This window comes from Anomaloglossus baeobatrachus, chromosome 7, assembly GCF_048569485.1.
Source record: "Anomaloglossus baeobatrachus isolate aAnoBae1 chromosome 7, aAnoBae1.hap1, whole genome shotgun sequence".
Classification (NCBI taxonomy): Eukaryota; Metazoa; Chordata; class Amphibia; order Anura; family Aromobatidae; genus Anomaloglossus; species Anomaloglossus baeobatrachus.
In genome coordinates, this window is record NC_134359.1 from 297,717,003 (window position 1) to 297,740,783 (window position 23,781).

Sequence of the window (23,781 nt, forward strand, 5' to 3'; positions counted from 1 at the left end):
TGATCAACGTCAATTCTTATGCCATTAAATGAGAAGGTTGGACAAGAAAGCTCTACATAGTTCACAATGGCACCAAGTATCAGTTTTTAAATATTTGTTGATTAAAGTGTTCTGGAATCCTCTGGATTATGAAAAAAATAATTTAATTCTTATAACATTTATACAGAAATGGGAGGTATGGGCCAAATGATCCTGATCAGTGGTATGGAGAGCTGATTTAATTAAAGTGATCTGGATACCTCAGCTGCTGTATCTTCTACATAATTCACCAATGTGGATCCCACTGAGGTTCTTTCAAGCTATTAATGGTGTATTTAGATCCTTGCTATGGTAATGAGGAAACTTTACAGAGAGAATAATCAGGGGGAGGGTTGGCGGTACCTAATCCCTGGGTATATTTTCTGGCAGCACAGCAAGTATTTTAGAGGATGGGTGGGAGTTAATGCAAATCCCTTGAATTCTCATCTGCAGAGGGTTGTGAATAAGGCTGCTTTCACACCTCCGGTTTCTGCAATGCGGTACAATCCGGCACTTTGCAGGAAAATCGCAACCGTTTTTTTTTGCTGCTGGTTGCGATTTTCCTGCATAGACTTTAATTAGTGCCGCATGGCCTTGCGTTCCATCTGGTTTTTGCCGCATGCGGCAGATTTAGCCGATGCGGCGGCCGGATGGAACGTTGCCTGGCACGTTTTTTCGTGCGGCAAAAAAAAACCGCATCACGCCGCATTCGGCCAATGCGGCGCATTTTTCAATGCATGCCTATGGCGGCCGGATGCGGCGCGATGCGGCAATAACCGCATCCGGCCGCCGCATGCGGTTTTTGCCACTGCGCATGCTCAGTAGCATGCCGCAAGCGGCAAAAACCGGACTGGCTGCAAAGGAAAAACTTATGCAAAGGATGCGGTGTGTTCACCGCATCCGTTGCATAGCTTGCACAGCCGGATTGAGCTGCAGAGCTCAAGCCGGATGTGTGAAAGCAGCCTAATCTGTCATTGTATGAAGCTTTGGAGTGCAGCAAATTTAAGGTATCAGCAACAAAGATTTCCTACACTCTCACTAATGCATAAACTATGGTGGAAAATTAGAGAGTTGCAGCAAATAACTGGGTGTTCACAATATACATTAGATTAATCTGCGGAGTTTGGATGGTTTTGAGAGCTGGAAAAGGAAGGGAATCAGGAGAGTATCACAGTTGGTATCGGATAACTTGTTTAAGGCCTCCTCACAACTGTAAGAGGGTTAGGGGTACTTCTCACATAGCGAGATCGCTGCTGAGTCACGGTTTTTATGCCGCACCAGTGACCTCATTAGCGATCTCGCTGTGTGTGACACTGAGCAGCGACCTGGCCCCTGCTGTGAAATCACTGATCGTTACACACTGCTCTGGTTCATTTTTTGATCGTTGCTCTCCCGCTGTGAAGCACACATCGCTGTATTTGACAGCGAGAGAGCAATGATCTGATTGTGCAGGGAGCCGGCTTCTGACAGCTGCGGACGCTGGTGACCAAGGTAAATATCGGGTAACTAAGCAAAGCGCTTTGCTTGGTTACCCGATATTTACCTTGGTTACTAGCGTACGCTGCTCTCACGTTGCCAGTGCCGGCTCCCTGCACACGTAGCCAGAGTACATAAGCATAGCGGTTTGCTTATTAACCCGATGTGTACTCTGGCTACGAGTGCAGGGAGACAGCGCTAAACGGTGTGCGCTGGTAACCAAGGTAAATATCGGGTAACCAAGCGAAGGGCTTTGCTTGGTTACCCGATATTTACCTTTGTTACCAAGCGCAGCATCGCTTCCACGCGTCGCTGGTGTCTGGGGGCTGGTCACTGGTCGCTGGTGAGATCTGCCTGATTGACAGCTCACCAGCGACCATGTAACGACGCAGCAGCGATCCTCACCAGGTCATATCGTGGTCTGAATCGCTGGTACGTCGTTTAGTGAGACGGTACCCTTACGGTCTTGATGCTAAAGACTATTATAAACATCTTCAGATAAGGCATGTGTTTAATGCGGACTTCACGATGGTTGTACTAATTATTTTTAAACAAAAAGCTGTTATATAGTTAATTAGTAAATCAACTAGGCCATCTATAATAATATCGTTGCTATACAGATTCTTGTTAACACTGATGTTGAATAACTATCCTGTACACAATAAGTTAAGGTGGAAAACTGAGATCAGACCCACAGAGGAGAGACAGTGTGCCGAAATACTGGAAAGAACTCCCCAGTTTTCTCTCAGTGAAACACAAAGACTTTCTCAACTAAAGGCTGCTTTACACGCAGCGACATTGCTAGCGATATCGCTGGTGAAAGCACCTGCCCGCGTCATTTGTGCGTCACGGGCAAATCGCTGCCCATGGTGCACAATATCGCTAGTACCCGTCACACATACCTGCCTAGCGACGTCGCTGTGGCCGGTGAACCGCCTCCTTTCTAAGAAGGCGGTTTGTGCGGCGTCACAGCGACCTCACACAGCAGCCGTCCAATAGAAGTGGAGGGGCGGAGAGCAGCCATAAGAAAGTCACGACCACCTCGTTGCCGGAGGACGCAGGTAAGGTGTTGTTCCTCGTTCCTGGGGTGTCACACGTATTGATGTGTGCTGCTTCAGGAACAGCGAACAACCTTCGTCCTCAACAGCAACGATATTTGGGATTAGAACGACATGTCACCGATCAACGATTAGGTGAGTAATTTTGATTGTTAGCGGTCGTTCGTACGTTGCACACGCAACAACGTTGCTAACGAGGCCGGATGTGCGTCACGAATTCCGTGATCCCAACGACATCTCGTTAGCGATGTCGTTGCGTGTAAAGCACCCTTAACTCTACAGTAAAGTGGCAGTTGCACCAAAGCTATATTTGGTGCGAAAACCAATAGCGCAACATTAGCTAGACGTTAAAAGTCTGACTAAAAAAAAAGATTTGCTTATAGAAACGTTGTTAGACTGATTGCTAATACAATAGGCTCAAAAAACAGCTATTTCTTGGATCTTCCTGATAGTTTCTTAATAAGTCCAGATTTATTTGATCCCTTTTTTTCCTGAGTTTGAGACGTTTCTTCCGTCGGTTGCTCTGCAATAAGAACATAGAAACTTTATTATACACATTTTTCTGCTATTATCTATAGACGGTTTATGTCTACAACAATCCTGATGTACGGAGTAGACTCTGGGCTGAGCTACAAAAGTTGCAAACTTTTTTTTTCATTTTCCCCCAGCTTCATAGACAGCTAACTTAGACACCACATTGAGAAGCTGTAGTTAATCATTAGAATTATAGGGGATACATGTCTACAGCTTAGAATACTAAATTCATCTAGGGGTGTAGCGCTTCACAGCATTTTTAATTAATGGGCACTGATAACAAAAAAATAGGTGTTTTTTTCCTACTAAAATGTTGCTTTAGCCCCAAATTTGTTATTCAATTTCTACTGAATTTGACAATATCTCTTATGTGGTTGTACACTACTCTTTGGGCACACGGCACAGAAGGGAAGTAACACCTTTTGGCTTTTGCAGGAATAGGTTGTGATCACCAATTGCCAAACCCTTGAGGTGCCAAAGTTTTCTTGAATCACCTCAAGTGACCTCATTTTCGAAATCACACTCCTGAGGAATTTATGTTGGGAATGGTTATTTTAACACCACTCACTTATGGGCCCTGAAATTAAAACAATCTTTTTTTGTCTACTAAAATGTTTTGGGTTTTTTTTATTTTCACAAGGAGTAACAGGAAAAAAAAATGGAGCTGATCATTTATTATTTAATTTTGCCTGAACTCCGTAATATTCCATTTGTGGTCGGAAACTACTACATGGTGACATGTCAGCACTCGTAAGGGAAGGAGAACTAATTAACTTTTGGAGTGCAAGTTTGGTTAAAATAGTCTGAGTGCCATTTGCAAAACCACTCAGAGGCCAGAATAGAAATAACCCCTAAAAGTGATCCCCAGTTTGAAAAGTACAGTGAGAGGAATTCATGTCCAGGTTAAAAACTATTTTGACAACACAGAAATGAACACGCACTGGATGTTGCAGAGTGAAGGTTGCAAGTTTACCAGTTTAGTGCTCAATACATTGTGCCCAGTTTGTGTTTTTGGAGACACACCCCATAATTATGTGGGTTCTTCACAATGCTTCATTGTCCTACATGAGCACGCTACTTGAGCATACTGCTGGGCTCTAAGGGGGAAGGTTCGCTTTAGGGTAAGTTCACACAGTGCGTTTTTCGCGGCGTTTTTGCGCAGTTTTCGGGTGCGTTTTTGCTCAGAAAACTGCATGACTTTGCTTCCCCAGCAAAGTCTATGAGTTTTCATTTTTGCTGTCTGCACACAGCGTTTTTTTTCAGCTGCGTTTTTGTGGTGCCACAAAAACGCAGCATGTCAATTATTCCCGCGTTTTTCACTGCGCTTTTCATCCATTGAGTGCACTGGGATGTTGAAAGACGCAATGAGAAACGCAAATAGGTGCGTTTTGGTGCGTTTCTAACCAAAAACGCAGCTATAAACGCAGGAGGTGGGTAGTAAAGTGACATGTACAAGAAGAGGATTCCTTCTGTCAGTAAATACAGAAGCGTGAATCCTCCCGGTACCGTCACCGCCGCTTCCACCTCCCGTCCTGTGCATGTATGCTGCCGTGCGGGGTCATGTACGGGCAGGAGGTGGAAGCGGCTGCGAAATCAAAAGTGAACAGTAGAAAAAAAAAAGTCATACTCACCTGTCTGCAGGGTCCCGGTGCCATGCCCGCTCCCATCTACTCCCGGTACCGCCGCTCCGGGTGTGTGCAGTCTCCCCGGGTACGTATGCCTGCAGGATGCAGGACCTGGCGATGGATCACCTGATGCAGTCACCTGACGCATCAGCTGATCGTAAGTATCGCGGTGACGCGGGCGCCCGGCCGGTTTAACCTATCAGCGGATGCGTCAGGAGACTTCATCCCTGATTACCGGCAGCTCCTACAGCGATCGGACGGGATCAGACTCGCTCTAGGAGCTGCCGGTAATCAGCACATAAGTGAGTATTTTTATTTTTTTTTTCTTTTGCACCGATGCATCTGCTGATTGTATAAACGGCTTTTATACAATCAGCTGATGTGTCATGTGATTCAGGCCCTTGAACCTGACACATCATCTGATCGCTTTGCCTTCCAGCAAACCGATCAGATGATATTGGATCCGGATTGGACAGCGCGGGACCCTTGACCCAGGATTACTGCATAGGGGGGTTCTTTATTTCAATAAAGATGGCGTCACTAATTGTGTTGTGTTTTATTTCTAATAAAAATATTTTTCTGTTCGTTGTGGTTTTTTTATCTTTACTAGAAATTCATGGTGGCCATGTCTAATATTGGCGTAACACCATGAATTTCAGGCTTAGGGCCAGCTGATAATATACAGCTAGCCCTAACCCCATTATTACCCAGTGAGCCACCCGGCATCAGGGCAGCTGGAAGAGTTGGATACAGCGCCAGAAGATGGCGCTTCTATGAAAGCGCCATTTTCTGGGGTGGCTGCGGACTGCAATTCGCAGCGGGGGTGCCCAGAAAGCTAGGGCACCCTGCACTGTGGATTCCAATCCCCAGCTGCCTAGTTGTGCCCGGCTAGACACAAAAATTAGGCGAAGCTCACGTCATTTTTTTTTTAATTATTTCATGAAATTCATGAAATAATTTAAAAAAAAAAAAGGGCTTCTCTATATTTTTGGTTCCCAGCCGGGTACAAATAGGCAGCTGGGGGTTGGGGGCAGCCCGTACCTGCCTGCTGTACCCGGCTAGCATACAAAAATATGGCGAAGCCCAAGTCATTTTTTTTGTTTGGGGGGGGCAAAGAAATCCTGCATACAGTCCTGGAAGGAGGATGCTGAGCCTTGTAGTTCGACAGCTGCTGTCTGCTCTCCTGCATTCACTATTGGATGGAGCATGCTGAGCCTTGTAGGTCTGCTCCCCCTGACTCTCCCTCCAGCATACAGTCCTGGATGGCGCATGCTGAGCCTTGTAGTTCTGCAGCTGTCTGCTCTCCTGCATACACTAGTGGAGAATGAAGAACATATTGAAGAAGGAAGTGACATCAGACCTTTTTTTTTTGTTCACTAATAAAAAAACGCATAAAGACGCAGTGAACAAAAAACACACCAAATCGCGGCATAAACGCATGCGTTTTTTGCTGCGTTTTTTTGACGCGGGTGCGTTTTTGTGCATTTTTTGCCGCAAAAAACGCACAAAAACGCAGCATCAAAAAAACGCAGTGTGTGACCCTAGCCTTAGGAGCGCAGATTTTGTTTGTTTTTTGTGAACCATGGGGTTTTTCCAGACCCTTTGTGCTACCAGTAAACCACTAATATATATGGATATATATATATATATATATATATATATATATATATATATATATATATATGTATTTATGTATGTATGTATGTGTATATATATATATATATATATATACAGTTAGGTCCAGAAATATTTGGACAGTGACACAATTTTCGCAAGTTGGGCTCTGCATGCCACCACATTGGATTTGAAATGAAACCTCTACAACAGAATTCAAGTGCAGATTGTAACGTTTAATTTGAAGGTTTGAACAAAAATATCTGATAGAAATTGTAGGAATTGTACACATTTCTTTACAAACACTCCACATTTTAGGAGGTCAAAAGTAATTGGACAAATAAACCAAACCCAAAGAAAATATTTTTATTTTCAATATTTTGTTGCGAATCCTTTGGAGGCAATCACTGCCTTAAGTCTGGAACCGATGGACATCACCAAACGCTGGGTTTCCTCCTTCTTAATGCTTTGCCAGGCCTTTACAGCCGCGGCCTTCAGGTCTTGCTTGTTTGTGGGTCTTTCCGTCTTAAGTCTGGATTTGAGCAAGTGAAATGCATGCTCAATTGGGTTAAGATCTGGTGATTGACTTGGCCATTGCAGAATGTTCCACTTTTTTGCACTCATGAACTCCTGGGTAGCTTTGGCTGTATGCTTTGGGTCATTGTCCATCTGTACTATGAAGCGCCGTCCGATCAACTTTGCGGCATTTGGCTGAATCTGGGCTGAAAGTATATCCCGGTACACTTCAGAATTCATCCGGCTACTCTTGTCTGCTGTTATGTCATCAAAAAACACTAGTGACCCAGTGCCATTGAAAGCCAGGCATGCCCTTGCCATCACGTTGCCTCCACCATGTTTTACAGAGGATGTGGTGTGCCTTGGATCATGTGCCGTTCCCTTTCTTCTCCAAACTTTTTTCTTCCCATCATTCTGGTACAGGTTGATCTTTGTCTCATCTGTCCATAGAATACTTTTCCAGAACTGAGCTGGCTTCATGAGGTGTTTTTCAGTAAATGTAACTCTGGCCTGTCTATTTTTGGAATTGATGAATGGTTTGCATCTAGATGTGAACCCTTTGTATTTACTTTCATGGAGTCTTCTCTTTACTGTTGACTTAGAGACAGATACACCTACTTCACTGAGAGTGTTCTGGACTTCAGTTGATGTTGTGAACGGGTTCTTCTTCACCAAAGAAAGTATGCGGCGATCATCCACCACTGTTGTCATCCGTGGACGCCCAGGCCTTTTTGAGTTCCCAAGCTCACCAGTCAATTCCTTTTTTCTCAGAATGTACCCGACTGTTGATTTTGCTACTCCAAGCATGTCTGCTATCTCTCTGATGGATTTTTTCTTTTTTTTCAGCCTCAGGATGTTCTGCTTCACCTCAATTGAGAGTTCCTTAGACCGCATGTTGTCTGGTCACAGCAACAGCTTCCAAATGCAAAACCACACACCTGTAATCAACCCCAGACCTTTAAAGTACTTCATAGATTACAGGTTAACGAGGGAGACGCCTTCAGAGTTAATTGCAGCCCTTAGAGTCCCTTGTCCAATTACTTTTGGTCCCTTGAAAAAGAGGAGGCTATGTATTACAGAGCTATGATTCCTAAACCCTTTCTCCGATTTGGATGTGAAAACTCTCATATTGCAGCTGGGAGTGTGCACTTTCAGCCCATATTATATATATAATTGTATTTCTGAACATGTTTTTGTAAACAGCTAAAATAACAAAACTTGTGTCACTGTCCAAATATTTCTGGACCTAACTGTATAAAATTTTGGGTTTTTTTTTATTGCATTTTAGGGTTTGGTTTAGATTTATCCTGTGCAGTAATCTGAGCACCTCCACTGCAGTTTCAATCCAATTCCCAAATGAACATGATTTAGATGGAGCCCGTGAAGGCATTATTCACTGAAATGAGGTAGATGGACTCAGTTTGACCTCTGTTCCAAGGGTACCTAGTCTATATAGTGGCCGATCATAGTTTTGTGTATAGCTAAAAAGACAAACACCCCCTGAAAACTCCAAAGTGACTCCATCTATCTCATTATGGTGAATGGTTCCAGTGAGAGGCTCAGTATAGGGCAGTAGCAATATGTGGTTAAAACTTCACCTTTATAATGGCAAAAAAATTCTAAAAACATTGCAAAAGGAGTAGAACGGTCTATGTGTTTCATGCATGGCTGTTAGTCTTGACACGCTCCGCGTAGTACACAGGATAAATGTAAACTGAGCCTAAGGCCATGTGCCCACGGGAGCTTTTTGCTGCGGAGTTTGCCGCAGAAAACCTGCGGGTTTTTCTGGATTTTCCAGATAAATCCGCAGGTTTTAGCATGTACAGACACTCCCCATGTTACCCTATGGGACATGGGGAGTGTCTGTGTCCACGCTGCGGAAAGTGCGGCTGCGGAATCTCCTGCGGAGATCCCGCAGCCGCACCTAAGTGCATGTCAATTATTCATGCGGATTTACTTGCGGAGATCCCGGCCCTCCGCTATGGAGATAGAGGCCGGGACGTCCGCAGGTAAATCGCGTGAAAGTCCGCATGTTTCCCGCAGCTATTCCGCTTGAATCTCGTAGCTAAAAATAGCTGCGGATGCCGGCGGGCAGCTGCGGGAAACATGCGCTCGTACCTGCGGATACATCCGCAGGTACGAGCGCTCGTGGGCGCATGGCCTAAGGGTGCCGTCACACTATAGTGACGCTCCAGCGATCCCACCAGCGATATGACCTGGTCAGGATCGCTGCTGCGTCGTTACATGGTCGCTTGTTGAGCTGTCAAACAGGCAGATCTCACCAGCGACCAGTGACCAGCCCCCAGCCAGCAGCGACGCGTGGAAGCACAAACACCGTGACTCAGCAGCGATCTAGCTATGTGAGAAGTACCCCTTATTCTGAGTTTTCGGAGATAGGATGAACAAATAAACAGCAGTTCAAGATTGTCTATACGCCGTCTGGGTGCGCGTCCGTCCGCCGTATGGGTGCACGTCCGTACGCCGTCTGGGTGCACGTCTGTACGGCTTGTGTGTGTGTGCGCGCACATCTGTAACGCAGTGTGTGTGTGTGCACATCTGTACGCAGCGTGTGTGTGCACGTCTGTACGTAGTGTGTGTGTGTGCACGTCTGTATGCAGTGTGTGTATGCACGTCTACGCAGTGTGTGTGTGCACGACTGTACGCAGAGTGTGTGTGCATGTCTGTACGCAGTGTGTGCTAATCTGTACGCCTGTTTGCCGTGTGGGTGTACATATCTGTATATGTGTACACATCTCTGTGCTGTATGTTTACATGTCCATTTTTCTGAGGTTGTATGTATGTTTGTAAGATAAGTGTATGTAAGGGTACGTGCCCTCGACCAGGGTTCACAGCTTTTTGGACGCGGCATGTTTTTGCTGCGTCCAAAATGCTGCATTATGCAATGCAAGCAAATTAGATGAGATTTCTAAAAATGCCATACCCACTGTGCTGGTTTTTCCCACAGTTTAAACTGACCTGCAATGCGGCTTTCCGAGCCGCAGCATGTCAATTTATTGCTGCAGAGACGCAATTGTTCTCCACAGAGAGAACAGAGAAAAAGACCGCAAACCCTGATCGTGGGCACAGTTAGCTGCTTTACCTGTGGAGAGCACTGGCAGCACCACAGGAGAGGATATGCTACTTCCAGGATGCAGCATGTCTGGACTGTGGGCACATACACCACAATACACTATATGTGTATGTGTCAAATATTTGTATTTTTAGGGCACAACACTAAATCTATAAAGGTGAGTGCCCACCATCATGCTTCCTCACGGTCTGGACGCAGCGTACTTTCTCTGGCGGAGACGCTAGTCTCCTGGATGGTAGAACGCGCTGCCTATTCACACGATCAGGGTGGCTGACACAGTGGATTTTCGCTATGTTCTCCCGCTCAGAATACTAGCATGTCTGTCAGAATAAATGCACAAGCTGCAACTTGGAAACCCAAACCACAGGTCAGTTCATGGAGCATCTAAAAGAAGCACAGAAGGCCGGAGATTTCCATAAATTCCATTCAGTGTGCTTGTACTGTAAAACACAGCATTTTGGACGCAGCGAAAACACTCTGCGTCCAAAACATTGTTGACACTGATCGTGGGTCCGGGCCCTAAGGCCTTAGTAACATATGTGTTAGGGACTTTCATTTGTGTTTCCATGTTTATGAAAAGACAAGTGAAATTAACCCCTGCACTGTGACACAGCTATGTCACCTTAAGGCCTACTTCACATGTCCGTGTTGTATCCATTTTTTTCACAGTTACAACATGTACCAATTATAACCTATGGTGCTGCTTGCAGGTCCGAGTGTTTACAGTCCCTGACAGAAGTTCTGTCGCTTATCCATGTTATGTAAATAAAAGCTTATAACCTGATTTTAAATACATCCATTGGTTTTATAAATTATTCTTTTGAAAGCTGAAACCCTCCCAAATTTGGCTTAGGTTATGAAAATAAAGTTGCTACAAAGCTGAAATATTGATCATTTAATGAATAAAGGTCAGATTTTGGCAAGACAAAAGTTTTGTCGCCCACCGAAAGTAATGTGAAATTCAAACAAATAATAACTTTGATGATTTAAGTTGTGGTGCTATTAGAGCCATATATAATATTTTTCGTGACTTCCATGAGCTTGAAGAACTGCATCCATGCGGTTCAACAAGGATTCATACAATTTATTGAAGTCATAAGGAATAACAAAGAATGCAGTCTTACATGCCTCCCAGAGTTCATCTAGATTCTCTGGTTTTGTCTTCCAAGCTTCCTCTTTCATCCTACCCCAAACATGCTCAATGATGTTCATGTCTGGTGACTGGGCTGGCCAGTCCTTGAGCACCTTGATCTTCTTTGCCAGGAGGAACTTCGTTGTAGAGATGGATGTATGAGATGGAGCACCATCCTGCTGCAGAATTTGACCCCTTTTATGATTGGGAATGTTAGGGGTACTTTACACATTGCGACATCGCTACTGATATATCGTCGGGGTCACGGTTGTTGTGACGCACATCTGGCGCCGAGAGCGACATCGCAATGTGTAAATCCTAGGAGCGACGATGAACGAGCGCAAAACAGTCAAAAATCGTTGTCACATCGTTAATTTCCATAATGTCTCTCCTGTTGCTGATACGATGTTCTTTGTCGTTCCTGCAGCAGCACACATCGCTGGAGGGAGGTGGGCGGGAGGTTACATCCCGCTCATCTCCGCCCCTTCGCTTTGTGATGTCGCGTTGACATCGCGGTGACGCCGAACGCACTCCCTCTTGAAGGAGGGATTGTTCGGCAGTCACCGCGACGTCGACAACCAGGTAAGTGCGTGTGAAGCTGCCATAGCGATAATGTTTGCTACGGCAGCAATCACAAGATATCGCATGTGTGACGGGGGCGGGTACTATCGCGCTGGACATCGCTAGCTGATGCTAGCGATGTCGCAACGTGTAAAGTACCCCTAAGAGGTAGCTAATACTTCTTGATATATTAGGCTATTGATATTGCCTTCCACCTTGCAAATGTTTCGCACACCCCCATACTGAATGTAACCCCATACCATGATCTTTCCACCACCAAACATAAATTTTCTGGATCCATACGGGCTCCAGTAGGTTTCTTGCAGTATTTGCGACTGTGGTGTAATTCAACTGAAGATTCATCAGAGAAATCCACCTTCTGCCACTTTCCCAGCGTCCATCTGTTTAGCAGGCTGTGGGACTTGGCAAATGCCACACGTTTTTTTAATTGCCTTTTGTTTAGTGCTGGCTTCTGGGCACTGATTCGACCATGGAGGCCATTTTGAGACAGAATCCTACAAACTGTTCTAGTTGACACAGGGACTTTAGGTGACCAGGCCTTATGGAGCTCTGCTGCAGTGGAAGAGAGGCTGGCTTTGGATTTTCTAACCAACAGACGTTCCTCCTGATCAGTTGTCTTGCGGGGTCTGCTGGACCTGGGCTTGTCAAAAACATTTCCAGTCTCTTCAAATCTTTTTTTAAGTCTTTGTACTTGATGCTAAGACACATTAAAGGTGCCAGGCACCTCTGCAGTGGATCTAGTTTTCAGCCTCTTGATAATCAAGGCTTTGGTCGCAGGGTGGATTTTTGGCATGTTGTCAGAGGTTAAGTTGCAGTTCAAGTGAAGATCTGGGGTGCTGGGTTTCTTTTTATACACACCTACTAATTAACCGACCATTTAGTGAGCACAGGTGAGGATGTAAACTAGGGTTGGGTGCATTATATGGCAAGGCGAAAAAACGTTTGTCTTGCTAAGATCTGACCTTTCTGTGTTCATTAAATGATCAATATTTCAGCAACTTTATTTTCATAACCTAAACCAAATTTGGGAGGGTTTCAGCTTTCAAAAGAGTAATTTATGAAACCAATGGATGAATTTAAAGTCAGGTTATAAGCTTTTATTTACATAACATGGATAAGCGACACAAATTCTGTCAGGGACTGTACACAGACCATGTGATCCACACAGAGACGTCTATTTTTGGTGGGGTTTTCCTCGACAGATTACAAAAGCCAATAGAAGTCTATGGGGCCATGAAAACCTCGTATAGCACACAAATGGCATTAGTGTACAGTCCGTGTGCTGTACGTGTTTTAACATTGAAAATATAGGAGAAGCTTTGTAATTGTTGTATATGTAGTTAGCTGGGTTATGGTACTGTATCTATGTAGTATGCATGGTTTTGCTGCTATATCTGTATAGTATCGTCAGTTATGGTACGATATTTAACCCCTTAACGACCCCGGGCATTAATATTACGTTCCTGCGGTCATAGTGTTAATCCCCACCTGCTGCTGCGGGCAGCCAAGGGGATCCACGCACATGTCAGCTAATTTGTACAGCTGACATGTGTGCCTCGCAGGTGCTAATGGAATCGCTATCCACTTATACTTGTTAACCCTTTAAATGGCGCTATCAAAATGTGACAGTGCCATTTTAATGGTGATCGCGGTAATCAAATGCTCACAGGCCTCCACCAGAAGTCACGTGACGTGGCTCCGATGGTTGTCACGGTAGCACTGGGTCATGTGATGACTCCTGTAGCTCAGATGACTCAGGTCCTAAAAGAAACAGCCGACTACTGGCTGTTACAAGAGATGATCATTTCTCCCAGTCTGAGCAGTGCTGCTCTAATCGGGAGAAATGAATTAACAATCAGACAGCTGATCCTTATAGTCCCTAGGGGAGATAGTAGAATAAAAAAAAAAGTTTGAAAAAAACTTTTGAAAAATTAAAAAAACGTAAATGTTCAAATCACCCCCGCCATTCTCCCATTGCAAAAGAAAGGGTTAAAAAAAAAATTATACACATTTGGTATTGCCGCATTAAGAAATGCCTGATCTTTCAAAATATAAAATCAATTAATCTGATCGGTAAATAGCGTAACCGCAAACAATTCCAAACTCTAAAATTACGTTTTTTTGGTTGCCGCAGATTTTGCGCAAAATGCAATAACAGGCTATAAAACCGTAGCATCAGAGCAAAAATGGTACCATTAAAAATGTCAGCCCGAGATGCAAAACATAAGCAGTCACTAAGCCATAGATCCCGAAAAAAAGAGAACGCTATGGGTCGCGGAAAATGGTGCTAAACGTACGCCACTTTTTTTAACCCCTTAGATAAAAGTAAACCTATTCTTGTTTGGTGTCTACGAACAAGCACCGACCTCGGGCATCACACCCACACATCAGTTTTACCATATAGTCAACACAGTGAATAAAATCTCAAACAATAGTGCAATCGCACTTTTTTTGAAATTTTTCCACATTTGGACTTTTTCTGCCATTTTCCAGTACAATATATAGTAAAACGCATGGTTTCATTTGCAGTACAGCTTGTTCCGCAAAAAACAAGGCCTCACATGACCAGATTTACTGAAAAATAAAAAAGTTACTGCTCTCGGAAGAAGGAAGGCAAAAAACAAAACAAAACGGAAAGTGCAAAATTGGCCAGTCATGAAGGGGTTAAGCAGTAAGCTTAGTTCTGGTACTATGTGTATGCAGTAAGCTTGTCCTGTTCCCGTATGTATGTAGGAGGCTTGGTTCTGTTGCTGTTTCTTTGTACGATTTTGTTCCTGTGTTGATACAGTAAGCTTTGTTCGGCTCCCTTATCTCTTTAGTAAGCTCAGTTCTGCTCCTATATCTCTGTAGAAAGCTCTGTTCTGCTCCTATACCTCCTTAGTAAGCTCAGTTCTGATCCCAAATCTCTGTAGAAAGCTAAGTTCTGATCTCGTATTTCTGTAGCAAGTTTGTTTTTGTTCCCATATTGTAGTAAGCTCGGTTCTCTTCGCATATCTCTGTAGTAAACTCGGTTCTGCTCCCATATCTCTGTAGTAAGCTTGGTTCTGCTCCCATATATCTGTAGTAAGCTTGGTTCTGCTCCCATATATCTGTAGTAAGCTCGGTTCTGTTCCCATATCTCTGTAGTAAGCTCGGTTCTGTTCCCATATCTCTGTAGTAAGCTCGGTTCTGTTCCCATATCTCTGTATTAAGCTTGGTTCTGTTCCCATATCTCTGTAGTAAGCTCGGTTCTGTTCCCATATCTCTGTATTAAGCTTGGTTCTGTTCCCATATCTCTGTAGTAAGCTCTGTTCTGTTCCCATATCTCTGTAGTAAGCTCGGTTCTGTTCCCATATCTCTGTAATAAGCTCGGTTCTGCTCCCATATCTCTGTAGTAAGCTCGGTTCTGCTCCCAAATCTCTGTAGTAAGCTCAGTTCTGCTCCCATATCTCTGTAGTAAGCGCGGGTTCTGCTCCCATATCTCTGTAGTAAGCTCGGTTCTGTACCCTTATCTCTGTAGTAAGCTCAGTTCTGCTCCCATATTTCTGTAGTAAGCGCGGTTCTGCTCCCATATCTCTGTAGTAAGCTCGGTCCTGCACCCTTATCTCTGTAGTAAGCTCAGTTCTGCTCCCATATCTCTGTAGTAAGCTAATTTCTGCTCCTATACCTCCTTAGTAAGCTCAGTTCTGCTCTTATACCTCCTTAGTAAGCTCAGTTCTGATCCCATATCTCTGTAGAAAGCTCAGTTTTGATCTCGTATTTCTGTAGCAAGTTTGTTTTTGTTTCATATTGTAGTAAGCTCGGTTCTTTTCCCATATCTCTGTAGTAAGCTCGGTTCTCTTCCAATATCTCTGTAGTAAGCTCGGTTCTCTTCCCATATCTCTGTAGTAAGCTTGGTTCTGCTCCCATATCTCTGTAGTAAGCTTGGTTCTGCTCCCATATCTCTGTAGTAAGCTCAGTTCTGCACCCTTATCTCTGTAGTAAGCTCAGTTCTGCTCCCATATATCTGTAGTAAGCTCGGCTATGTTCCCGTGTCTCTGTAGTAAACTCAGTTCTGCTCCCATATCTCTGTAGTAAGCTCGGTTCTGCTCCCATATCTCTGTAGTAAGCTTGGTTCTGCTCCCATATCTCTGTAGTAAGCTCAGTTCTGCTCCCATATCTCTGTAGTAAACTTGGTTCTGCTCCCATATCTCTGTAGTAAGCTCTGTTCTGCTCCCATATCTCTGTAGTAAGCTTGGTTCTGCTCCCATATCTCTGTAGTAAGCTTGGTTCTGCTCCCATATCTCTGTAGTAAGCCCCTTTCAATTCCCATATCTATGTAGTCCTCTTGGTTCTGTTGCAGTATCTATGCAGTAAGCGCGGTTCTGTTCTCATATTTATCTACCAGCCTGTTCATAAAGCTTGTTACCACTGCTGCTTTAATGCAGCTGCCAAAGAGAAACAGGACAAAGTTGGGCCGCCGCAACTCGAAGGCCACTGCCTTGTGATTGCCCCCCCAGTCTAAAATGTGCCTGCCAGCCCCTGCTTGTTAGTGAGATTCAACCAAACATCCCATCCATATACAGTGATGCCTCGGTTTTCGTTGATAATCCGTCTGAATACAATCAATGAATACTGAAACCGACTAAAACGAAGCATTTCCATAGGAATCAATATAAATTCAATTAATTCATTTTAGACACTCTAAAATACAGACAAAAACACATTTTATATGGAATAAAGATACTGTTTAATACTAAAAACAATAAGAAATGAATATACAAGGAATATAAAAGGAATATTAAATGAATATAAAAACACTAATGTAAAGAATACATACATTTTACCTTACATTTATTACATATATTTTGAAACTGACAAGCGGGGTGACACTCATAATGCCACACAGAGCCGGAGAGCGCATGGATCACCCTTTGTTGTTGCAGAAATAGCAGCATAGTCACATGGGCATGCAGACAAAAACAAACGAAAACCGAGGCAAATTTTTAGTGGAAAAAAATCAACGAAAGCCGAAACCAAAGATAATCGAGATCAACGAAAACCGAGGTACCACTGTAGTACATTAAACTAAGGCATATGACTGGGTTCTCCGAGCTTGACACAATCTGTGATGTTGAGCTGAATATCAGATTATCCTCTTATTTACCTGCTGAAGACACTTGATTATCTGCAGTCATGCTTCCTTCTTGTTCAGATTCAAAAATGTGTTCCAAAGGACTTTTCTTGTCATTGACACTTAAATAAAATCCACCTTGATTGAAACAGAATTTGACATCATCTATTTGTACAATTTACCAACAAAATCTATTTGAAATGATACAACGTGGGCAAATGTAGTCAAGTATATCATTACATTTTTCTCTCAGGGCTTTTTCACAAGTAGCATTTTTTATATATTTTTATTCAGTGTGAATTTTTTTTTAAACTGATGGGAAAAGGGTTAATATATTTTAATACATTGCATTTTTTCCTTGACATTTTTCTTTTTATTCCGTAAGTGGCAGGGTTGGGGAACCTTTTTTGTGCTGGGGGCCATTTGGAAATTTCTATGAACCTTCGGGGGCCGCACCAAATTATCAGCATGCAAATTAGCCTAATATGTTTGGTTTAACAATTAATTAACTCACCCCTACAGAGGTGGCTGAAGCTGCTTCTCTTTGGTGCAGCTGTGATGTTTGGTGACATTGATCATGTGGCTTCTCACAATTGCTTTTCCAGGTTTGCCTCAGTCTGGAGTGCAGTCATCAGATTGGTAAATCATATACATCACAGGAGGGGGTGGAGGGCTCACATATACATCACAGGAGGGTGGGGAAGGGCTCACAGCACTGGGTGGTGCGCTCATATATACATCACAGGAGGGAGTGGAGGGCTCACATATACATCACAAGAGGGGTTGGAGGGCTCACAGCACTGGGTGGAGCGCTCACATATACATCAGAGGAGGAGGGAAGGGCTCACAGCACTGGGTGGAGGGCTCTCATATACATCATAGGAAGGGTGGGGGAAGGGCTCACATAAACATCCCGGGGGGGGGGGGGGGGCTCACATATACATCCCAGGAGTGAGTGGAGGGCTCACATATACATCCCAGGAGTGGGTGGAGGGCTCACATATATATCCCAGGAGTGGGTGGAGGGCCCACATATATATCCCAGGAGTGGGTGGAGGGCCCACATATATATCCCAGGAGTGGGTGGAGGGCCCACATATATATCCCAGGAGTGGGTGGAGGGCCCACATATACATCACAGGAGTGGGGGTGAAGAGCTCACAGCACAGAGTGAGGGGCTCAGAGCACTGGGTGGGGGGGCTCACATATACATCACAGAAGGGGGGTGAAGAGATCACATGAGGGGGGGGGGAAGGGCTCACATATGCATCACAGGAGGGGGGAAGCACTCACATATATATTACATGGGGGGGGGGGGAGAGCTCACAGCACTGAGTGGGGGCTCACACATACATCACAGGAGTGGGTGGAGGGCTCACAGCATCACAATTCATGTACTGCAGGGAGGCCGGTAAACCTGTTTCTGCTCTTCTGTGGGACAGAGCACGCCTCGTGCTTTCCCCGCCCACAAAGTACGTCCTCTGAACGCTGACACAGGCCTGCATGCTGAGGATCTGATATGCTGTGTGCGTTCTTGCATCACATCACACATTGTGATTTAAAGGGCCAGCAGCCGACAAGCACTGCGCTCCTCGGGAATATGCCCAGGGGCCACATAAAAAGTCATGGCGGGCCGTTTCCCCACCCCTGTGAGGCATCTTTTTTAAAAAAAAGTGTGTATTTAATGCAGTTGTTTCTTATTAAGATCAAAATGGGTTGGTATATACAGCTTGTGAAATAAGGATTGAACGACTCACCAATTTTTCTAAGTAAATATATTTCTAAAGTTGCTATTGACATGAATTTCTCACCACTTGCCAGCAACAACCCATCCAGTCCACATAGGCAAATAAATCAAACCACAGATATTTATAAATTAAGTTGTGTCATAATTAGGGTTGGGCGTTCCCCCCCCAATGGTCGGGATTGGGAGCCTCGCCCGACCATTTTGTAAGGATTGGGATGGACATAATGCGAGTTTGCATCTGATCACCGATCTTGGACTTTACAGTTATGGGATGGGGTGGGGTGGGAGCTGTAAAATAAAGAATTTAGTTAATAATAAACATTGTCATTATACTTACAGGTTCCGCGACGTATCCTGCAGACTCTGTCGCCACTTCTGCTTCCCCATCTGATCATTGCAATGCCCGCACGGTAACCAACATTGACTTAAGGACCTTCCGTGACGTCATAGCCATGTGACCAGTCTGATGTGAATGTTGTACAGACATTGGCTTACAGACTGGTCACATGGCTGACGTCATCCAGAGTCCTGTGGAATCATCCCCTCACAGCCTGCTTCTCGCTCTGTACAGAGAGCTGTAGAGAGCTGACATGGCTCTCTGCTTCTCACTTTGTATAGACTGTGTCTGTACAGAGTGATGAAGCTGACAATGCTGTCCTTGTGAACTACGTCGGGCTAAGAATTTTATTAATAAAGATAGAGTCTCTAAATGTTTTTTTTGTTCTATTTCTAATAGAAAAAAATTCTCTGTGTTGTGTTTTGGTTCTTTTTTTTTACTGTTTACTAGAAATTCATGGTGGCCATGTCTAATTTGGCGTGATATCATGAATTTCAGGCTTTTAGTACCATCTGAGAATACAAAGCTGGTATTAACCCCTTTATTACCCAGCATGCCACCGCCACCAGGGCAACTGGACAAGCCGGGTGAAGCGCCTGGAAATGGCGCAAAGAAACAATGCACCATTTCCAGGGGTGGCTACAAGCTGCCGAGATTCCCAGCCCCCAGCTGCCTGATTTTACCTGACTGGCGATCAAAATACGGCGGGAGTTCATGCATTTTTTTTTTTAATAATTTTTTTAATTAAAATCAAATTGTCTTCCCTTCTTACCTGTATTTTGATTACCAGCCAAGGTAAAGCCAGGCAGCTGGGGGTGGGGGTGGCAGCCCATAGCCGTCCGCTTTATCTGCGCTGAGAATCCAAAATACCACGGAGTGCTACATCATTTTTTTTAAATGATTTCTTTTTATACAGCTACATATTGTGTACATTATATTAATATATATATACATAGCTCTGGAGGGTGCCGTGAAGGGGCGCTGGGCTAGTATTACAGTGGCCATTTTAATATTCTAAACACCTTCAAAAATATTAGGTAGAATTTGTAGTTTTGCAGAATGCGACTGTTGATATTTTCTCATATATTTCACATCACGTACAGAAACACACCTGTTCACATTTGTAAAGGTGCTGCCAGTCCAGTTTGATGTCAGGTTAGTAGCAGCGTGAGAAACCGGCTAGGGAACCCCTGTTTTCATTCTGTTTTCTTTGTATATTCTACGTGTGTGTGTGTAATATATATATATATATATATATATATATATATATATTGTGAGGTAGCACGGTCGGCTGCGCAGCAGAAGACACGGGATCCAGGCATTAAGGTTCACAGCACACGGTTTAATGTCCAAACAAAAGTCCACAACAATATACATGTGCCTCTCCAGCAGAGAGCTCAGGGAGTTCTGTTCACTCCCTCACACCCGGCACACCTGCCCTTGTTCCTCTTTCCATTTAACCCTTCCTTCAGCCTGTAGGGAAACAGCATTAACCCTATAGTGGATTTACTTTCTATCATGGAGTGAGCACAACCGGGGCGAGACATACCGGCCGTCATAGATAACCCCGGTCACAGTCTCACATACCCCCCCCCCTCAGTTCAAGCGTGCGGGGTTGAACTCCCGCCATCAAACACGGGCCGCGGGACAAGGCATCGGCGTTGCCCTGCAACCCACCGGCCCTATGTTCAACCGTAAACCGGAAGTTCTGCAGAGAAAGGAACCACCGGGTAACCCGGGCATTCCGTTCCTTGGCGGACCTCATCCAGACCAGTGGAGAGTGATCCGTCACCAAGCGAAACTGCCGTCCCAGCAGGTAATAGCGTAGGGACTCCAAGGCCCACTTGATCGCCAGGCACTCCTTCTCCACTACGCTATAATTCCGCTCGGGAGGGGTGAGCTTCCTACTTAAGAAGGTGACGGGGTGTTCCTCCCCCTGAACCACCTGAGACAACACTGCCCCCAGGCCGACCTCTGAGGCGTCCGTCTGTACTATGAACTCCTCCGGAAATCAGGGTGTACGAGAACGGGCTGTCCGCACAGGACCCCCTTCAGGGCCCGGAAGGAGTCCTCGGCCTGCGAAGTCCAGCGCACCATGACGGACTTCTTGCCTTTGAGAAGGTCCGTCAAGGGGGCTGATAGTCCCGCAAAATCCTTTACAAACCTCCTGTAGTACCCCACGATACCCAGGAAGGCCCTAACCTGCTTCGTGGTCAGGGGTCTAGGCCACTTCTGGATCGCCTCAACCTTGTTAATTTGGGGCTTAATCACTCCTTGGCCTATCACGTAGCCCAAGTAGCGGGCTTCCGTGAGTCCCAACGCACATTTCTTGGGATTGGCTGTCAATCCGGCTGTTCGAAGCGCGTCCACCACCGCTTGTACCTGTTCCAAGTGGGTCTGCCAATCGGAGCTGTAAATAATGATGTCATCAAGGTACGCTGATGCATACGCCTGGTGGGGTTCCAGCACTAAGTCCATCAACCTCTGGAACGTGGCCGGAGCGCCATGTAACCCAAAAGGCAAGACAACATAGTGGAAGAGACCCTCCGGCGTAACAAAAGCGGTTTTCTCCTTGGCGGACTCCGTCAGTGGCACCTGCCAGTACCCCTTGGTCAGGTCGAGCGTGGTAAAATATCGCGCCTGTCCCAGCCTATCAATCAGCTCATCCACCCGGGGCATGGGGTAGAGATCGAACTTGGATATTTCGTTCAATCTCCTAAAGTCATTGCAGAACCTTAAGGAGCCATCGGGTTTTGGTATTAGGACAATCGGACTAGCCCATTCACTCCGGGATTTTTCGATGACCCCCAGGCGTAACATTGTCTTTACTTCCTCCGATATGGCTTGTCGTCGAGCCTCCGGTACCCGGTATGACTTCAGGCGTACCTTCAGGTGGGGCTCGGTGACAATATCATGTCGTATCAGACTGGTCCTACCGGGCAGCTCGGAGAAGACATCGGGGTTCTGCTGAACCAACCGTCTGGCCTCTCGCCTCTGAGTCTTGGTGAGGGCTTCTCCAATCCTTACTTCCGGTTCGTCCTCTCCGGAGGTCGCTGGAGCCGGAGGTGAACGACCTGAAGAGGAGGGAGATGGGGAAAAACCAGCCATCAGGCTTTCCCGTTCCTGCCAAGGTTTTAATAGGTTGACATGGTATATTTGTTCAGGTTTCCGCCTACCGGGCTGCAATACTTTATAGTTAACCACCCCGACTCTTTCCTTTATCTCGTAGGGGCCTTGCCACTGAGCCAGGAATTTACTCTCCGCCGTGGGGATTAATACCAACACCCGATCCCCGGGTTTAAAGGTCCGCACGGTGGCTTGTCTATTGTAGTGGCCGCTTTGCGCGGCCTGAGCCTCCTGTAAATGCTCCTTCACAATTGGCATGACCGCGCTTATGCGGTTCTGCATACCCAAAATGTGTTCAATCACACTTTTATGGGGGGTGGGCTCCTGCTCCCAGGTTTCCTTTGCCAGGTCCAACAATCCCCGGGGATGTCGCCCGTATAACAATTCAAAAGGCGAAAACCCCGTGGATGCCTGTGGCACCTCACGGATGGCAAACATCAAATAGGGAAGCATCATATCCCAGTCTTTCCCGTCTTTTGAAATCACCCTTTTGAGCATGGTTTTCAGGGTTTTATTGAAACGCTCGACTAAACCGTCCGTTTGAGGATGATACACAGACGTACGCAACTGCTTGATCTGGAGTAGCCGGCATAGCTCTTTGGTCACTTTAGACATGAATGGGGTCCCCTGATCCGTAAGGATCTCCTTGGGCAACCCCACCCGGCAGAACACAGCAAACAACTCCCGAGCTATAAGCTTTGCTGCAGTATGTCTGAGAGGTATCGCCTCGGGATACCGGGTGGCATAGTCAACGATCACTAGGATGTGTTGGTGCCCTCGAGCGGACTTTACGAGGGGCCCCACCAGATCCATCCCTATCCGTTCAAAAGGGACTTCTATAATGGGTAACGGTACCAACGGACTGCGAAAATGGGTCAGGGGTGCGGTAAGCTGACACTCCGGGCAGGTTTCGCAGAACCGTTTTACCTCCCCAAAAACCCCGGGCCAATAGAACCTTTGCAATATTCGCTCCTGCGTTTTCTTGACCCCTAGGTGGCCACTCATCAGGTGTTTATGAGCCAAGTCGAGGACCCGCCGGCGATATGGCTGGGGCACCACCAACTGTTCTACCCCCACGCCCCGAATTTCATCTACCCGGTAGAGTAAATCTTGCTTAAGAGCGAAATGGGGGTACCTTACCTGGGCACCGGGCAGCTGTGCCACCCCGTCAACTGCTGTCACCCGACTCCGGGCATGTATTAACGTAGGGTCCTGGAGTTGGGCTGTCCCAAACGTATCCGGGGACGCCTCCAACTCCGGGATGGGCTCGACCATTTCAGCCTCTCCTGCCAATACCTCTAGGGGTGACCTATCGGGTTCACACTCTGTCCCTATCATGGTGACCCCTACGGCAGGCGTCCCGGATTCAGGATTGTAGGGCTCAGGTCCCGGACTGACCAATATCTGAGGGGACTTAGGGGGTCCCCTCCATAAAGTCCAAAAATAGGGCAGATCCCTTCCTAGGATCACGTCATAAGGAAGAGTGTTAAGAAGTCCCACCTCATGTTGCACCTGACCGCAAGGTGCTGTGATGGTGACAATCCCCGTGGGATAGTCTCGGCGGTCCCCATGTATGCAAACCACCCCCACGGTACGTCCTGTGGCCTTTACTTTAGCCCTTAGGGTTGAGCGCACAAGGGTCACTAAGCTTCCGGAATCCAACAAGCCTGTAACCGGACATCCATTCACCTGTATTTGGCACAAGTGGGGCTCCGTCTTTGGGGAGACCAGGTCAGCGGTACACACCACCTGAGCATACATTGAACCCCGCAGGGTAACCCCACAATCCATGGGCTCCGTGGTGAGTGGACACTGGGCTTCCATATGTCCCAC

General features: G+C 45.8%; 1 protein-coding gene across 1 annotated transcript in view; it reads right to left on the reverse strand.

Annotated features, from left to right (window-relative positions):
- Window positions 1-1,587: 1,587 nt before the first annotated feature.
- Window positions 1,588-23,781, reverse strand: part of LOC142246485 (uncharacterized) — an 82,044-nt gene continuing 59,850 nt past the window's right edge. The window contains exons 10-11 of the mRNA XM_075319547.1: window positions 16,772-16,876; window positions 1,588-3,075 (exon numbers count right to left, since the gene is read on the reverse strand). Of these exons, the coding sequence (XP_075175662.1) occupies window positions 2,981-3,075; window positions 16,772-16,876 (200 nt within the window). The 3' untranslated portion in view covers window positions 1,588-2,980. The remainder of the gene's footprint in view (window positions 3,076-16,771; window positions 16,877-23,781) is intronic.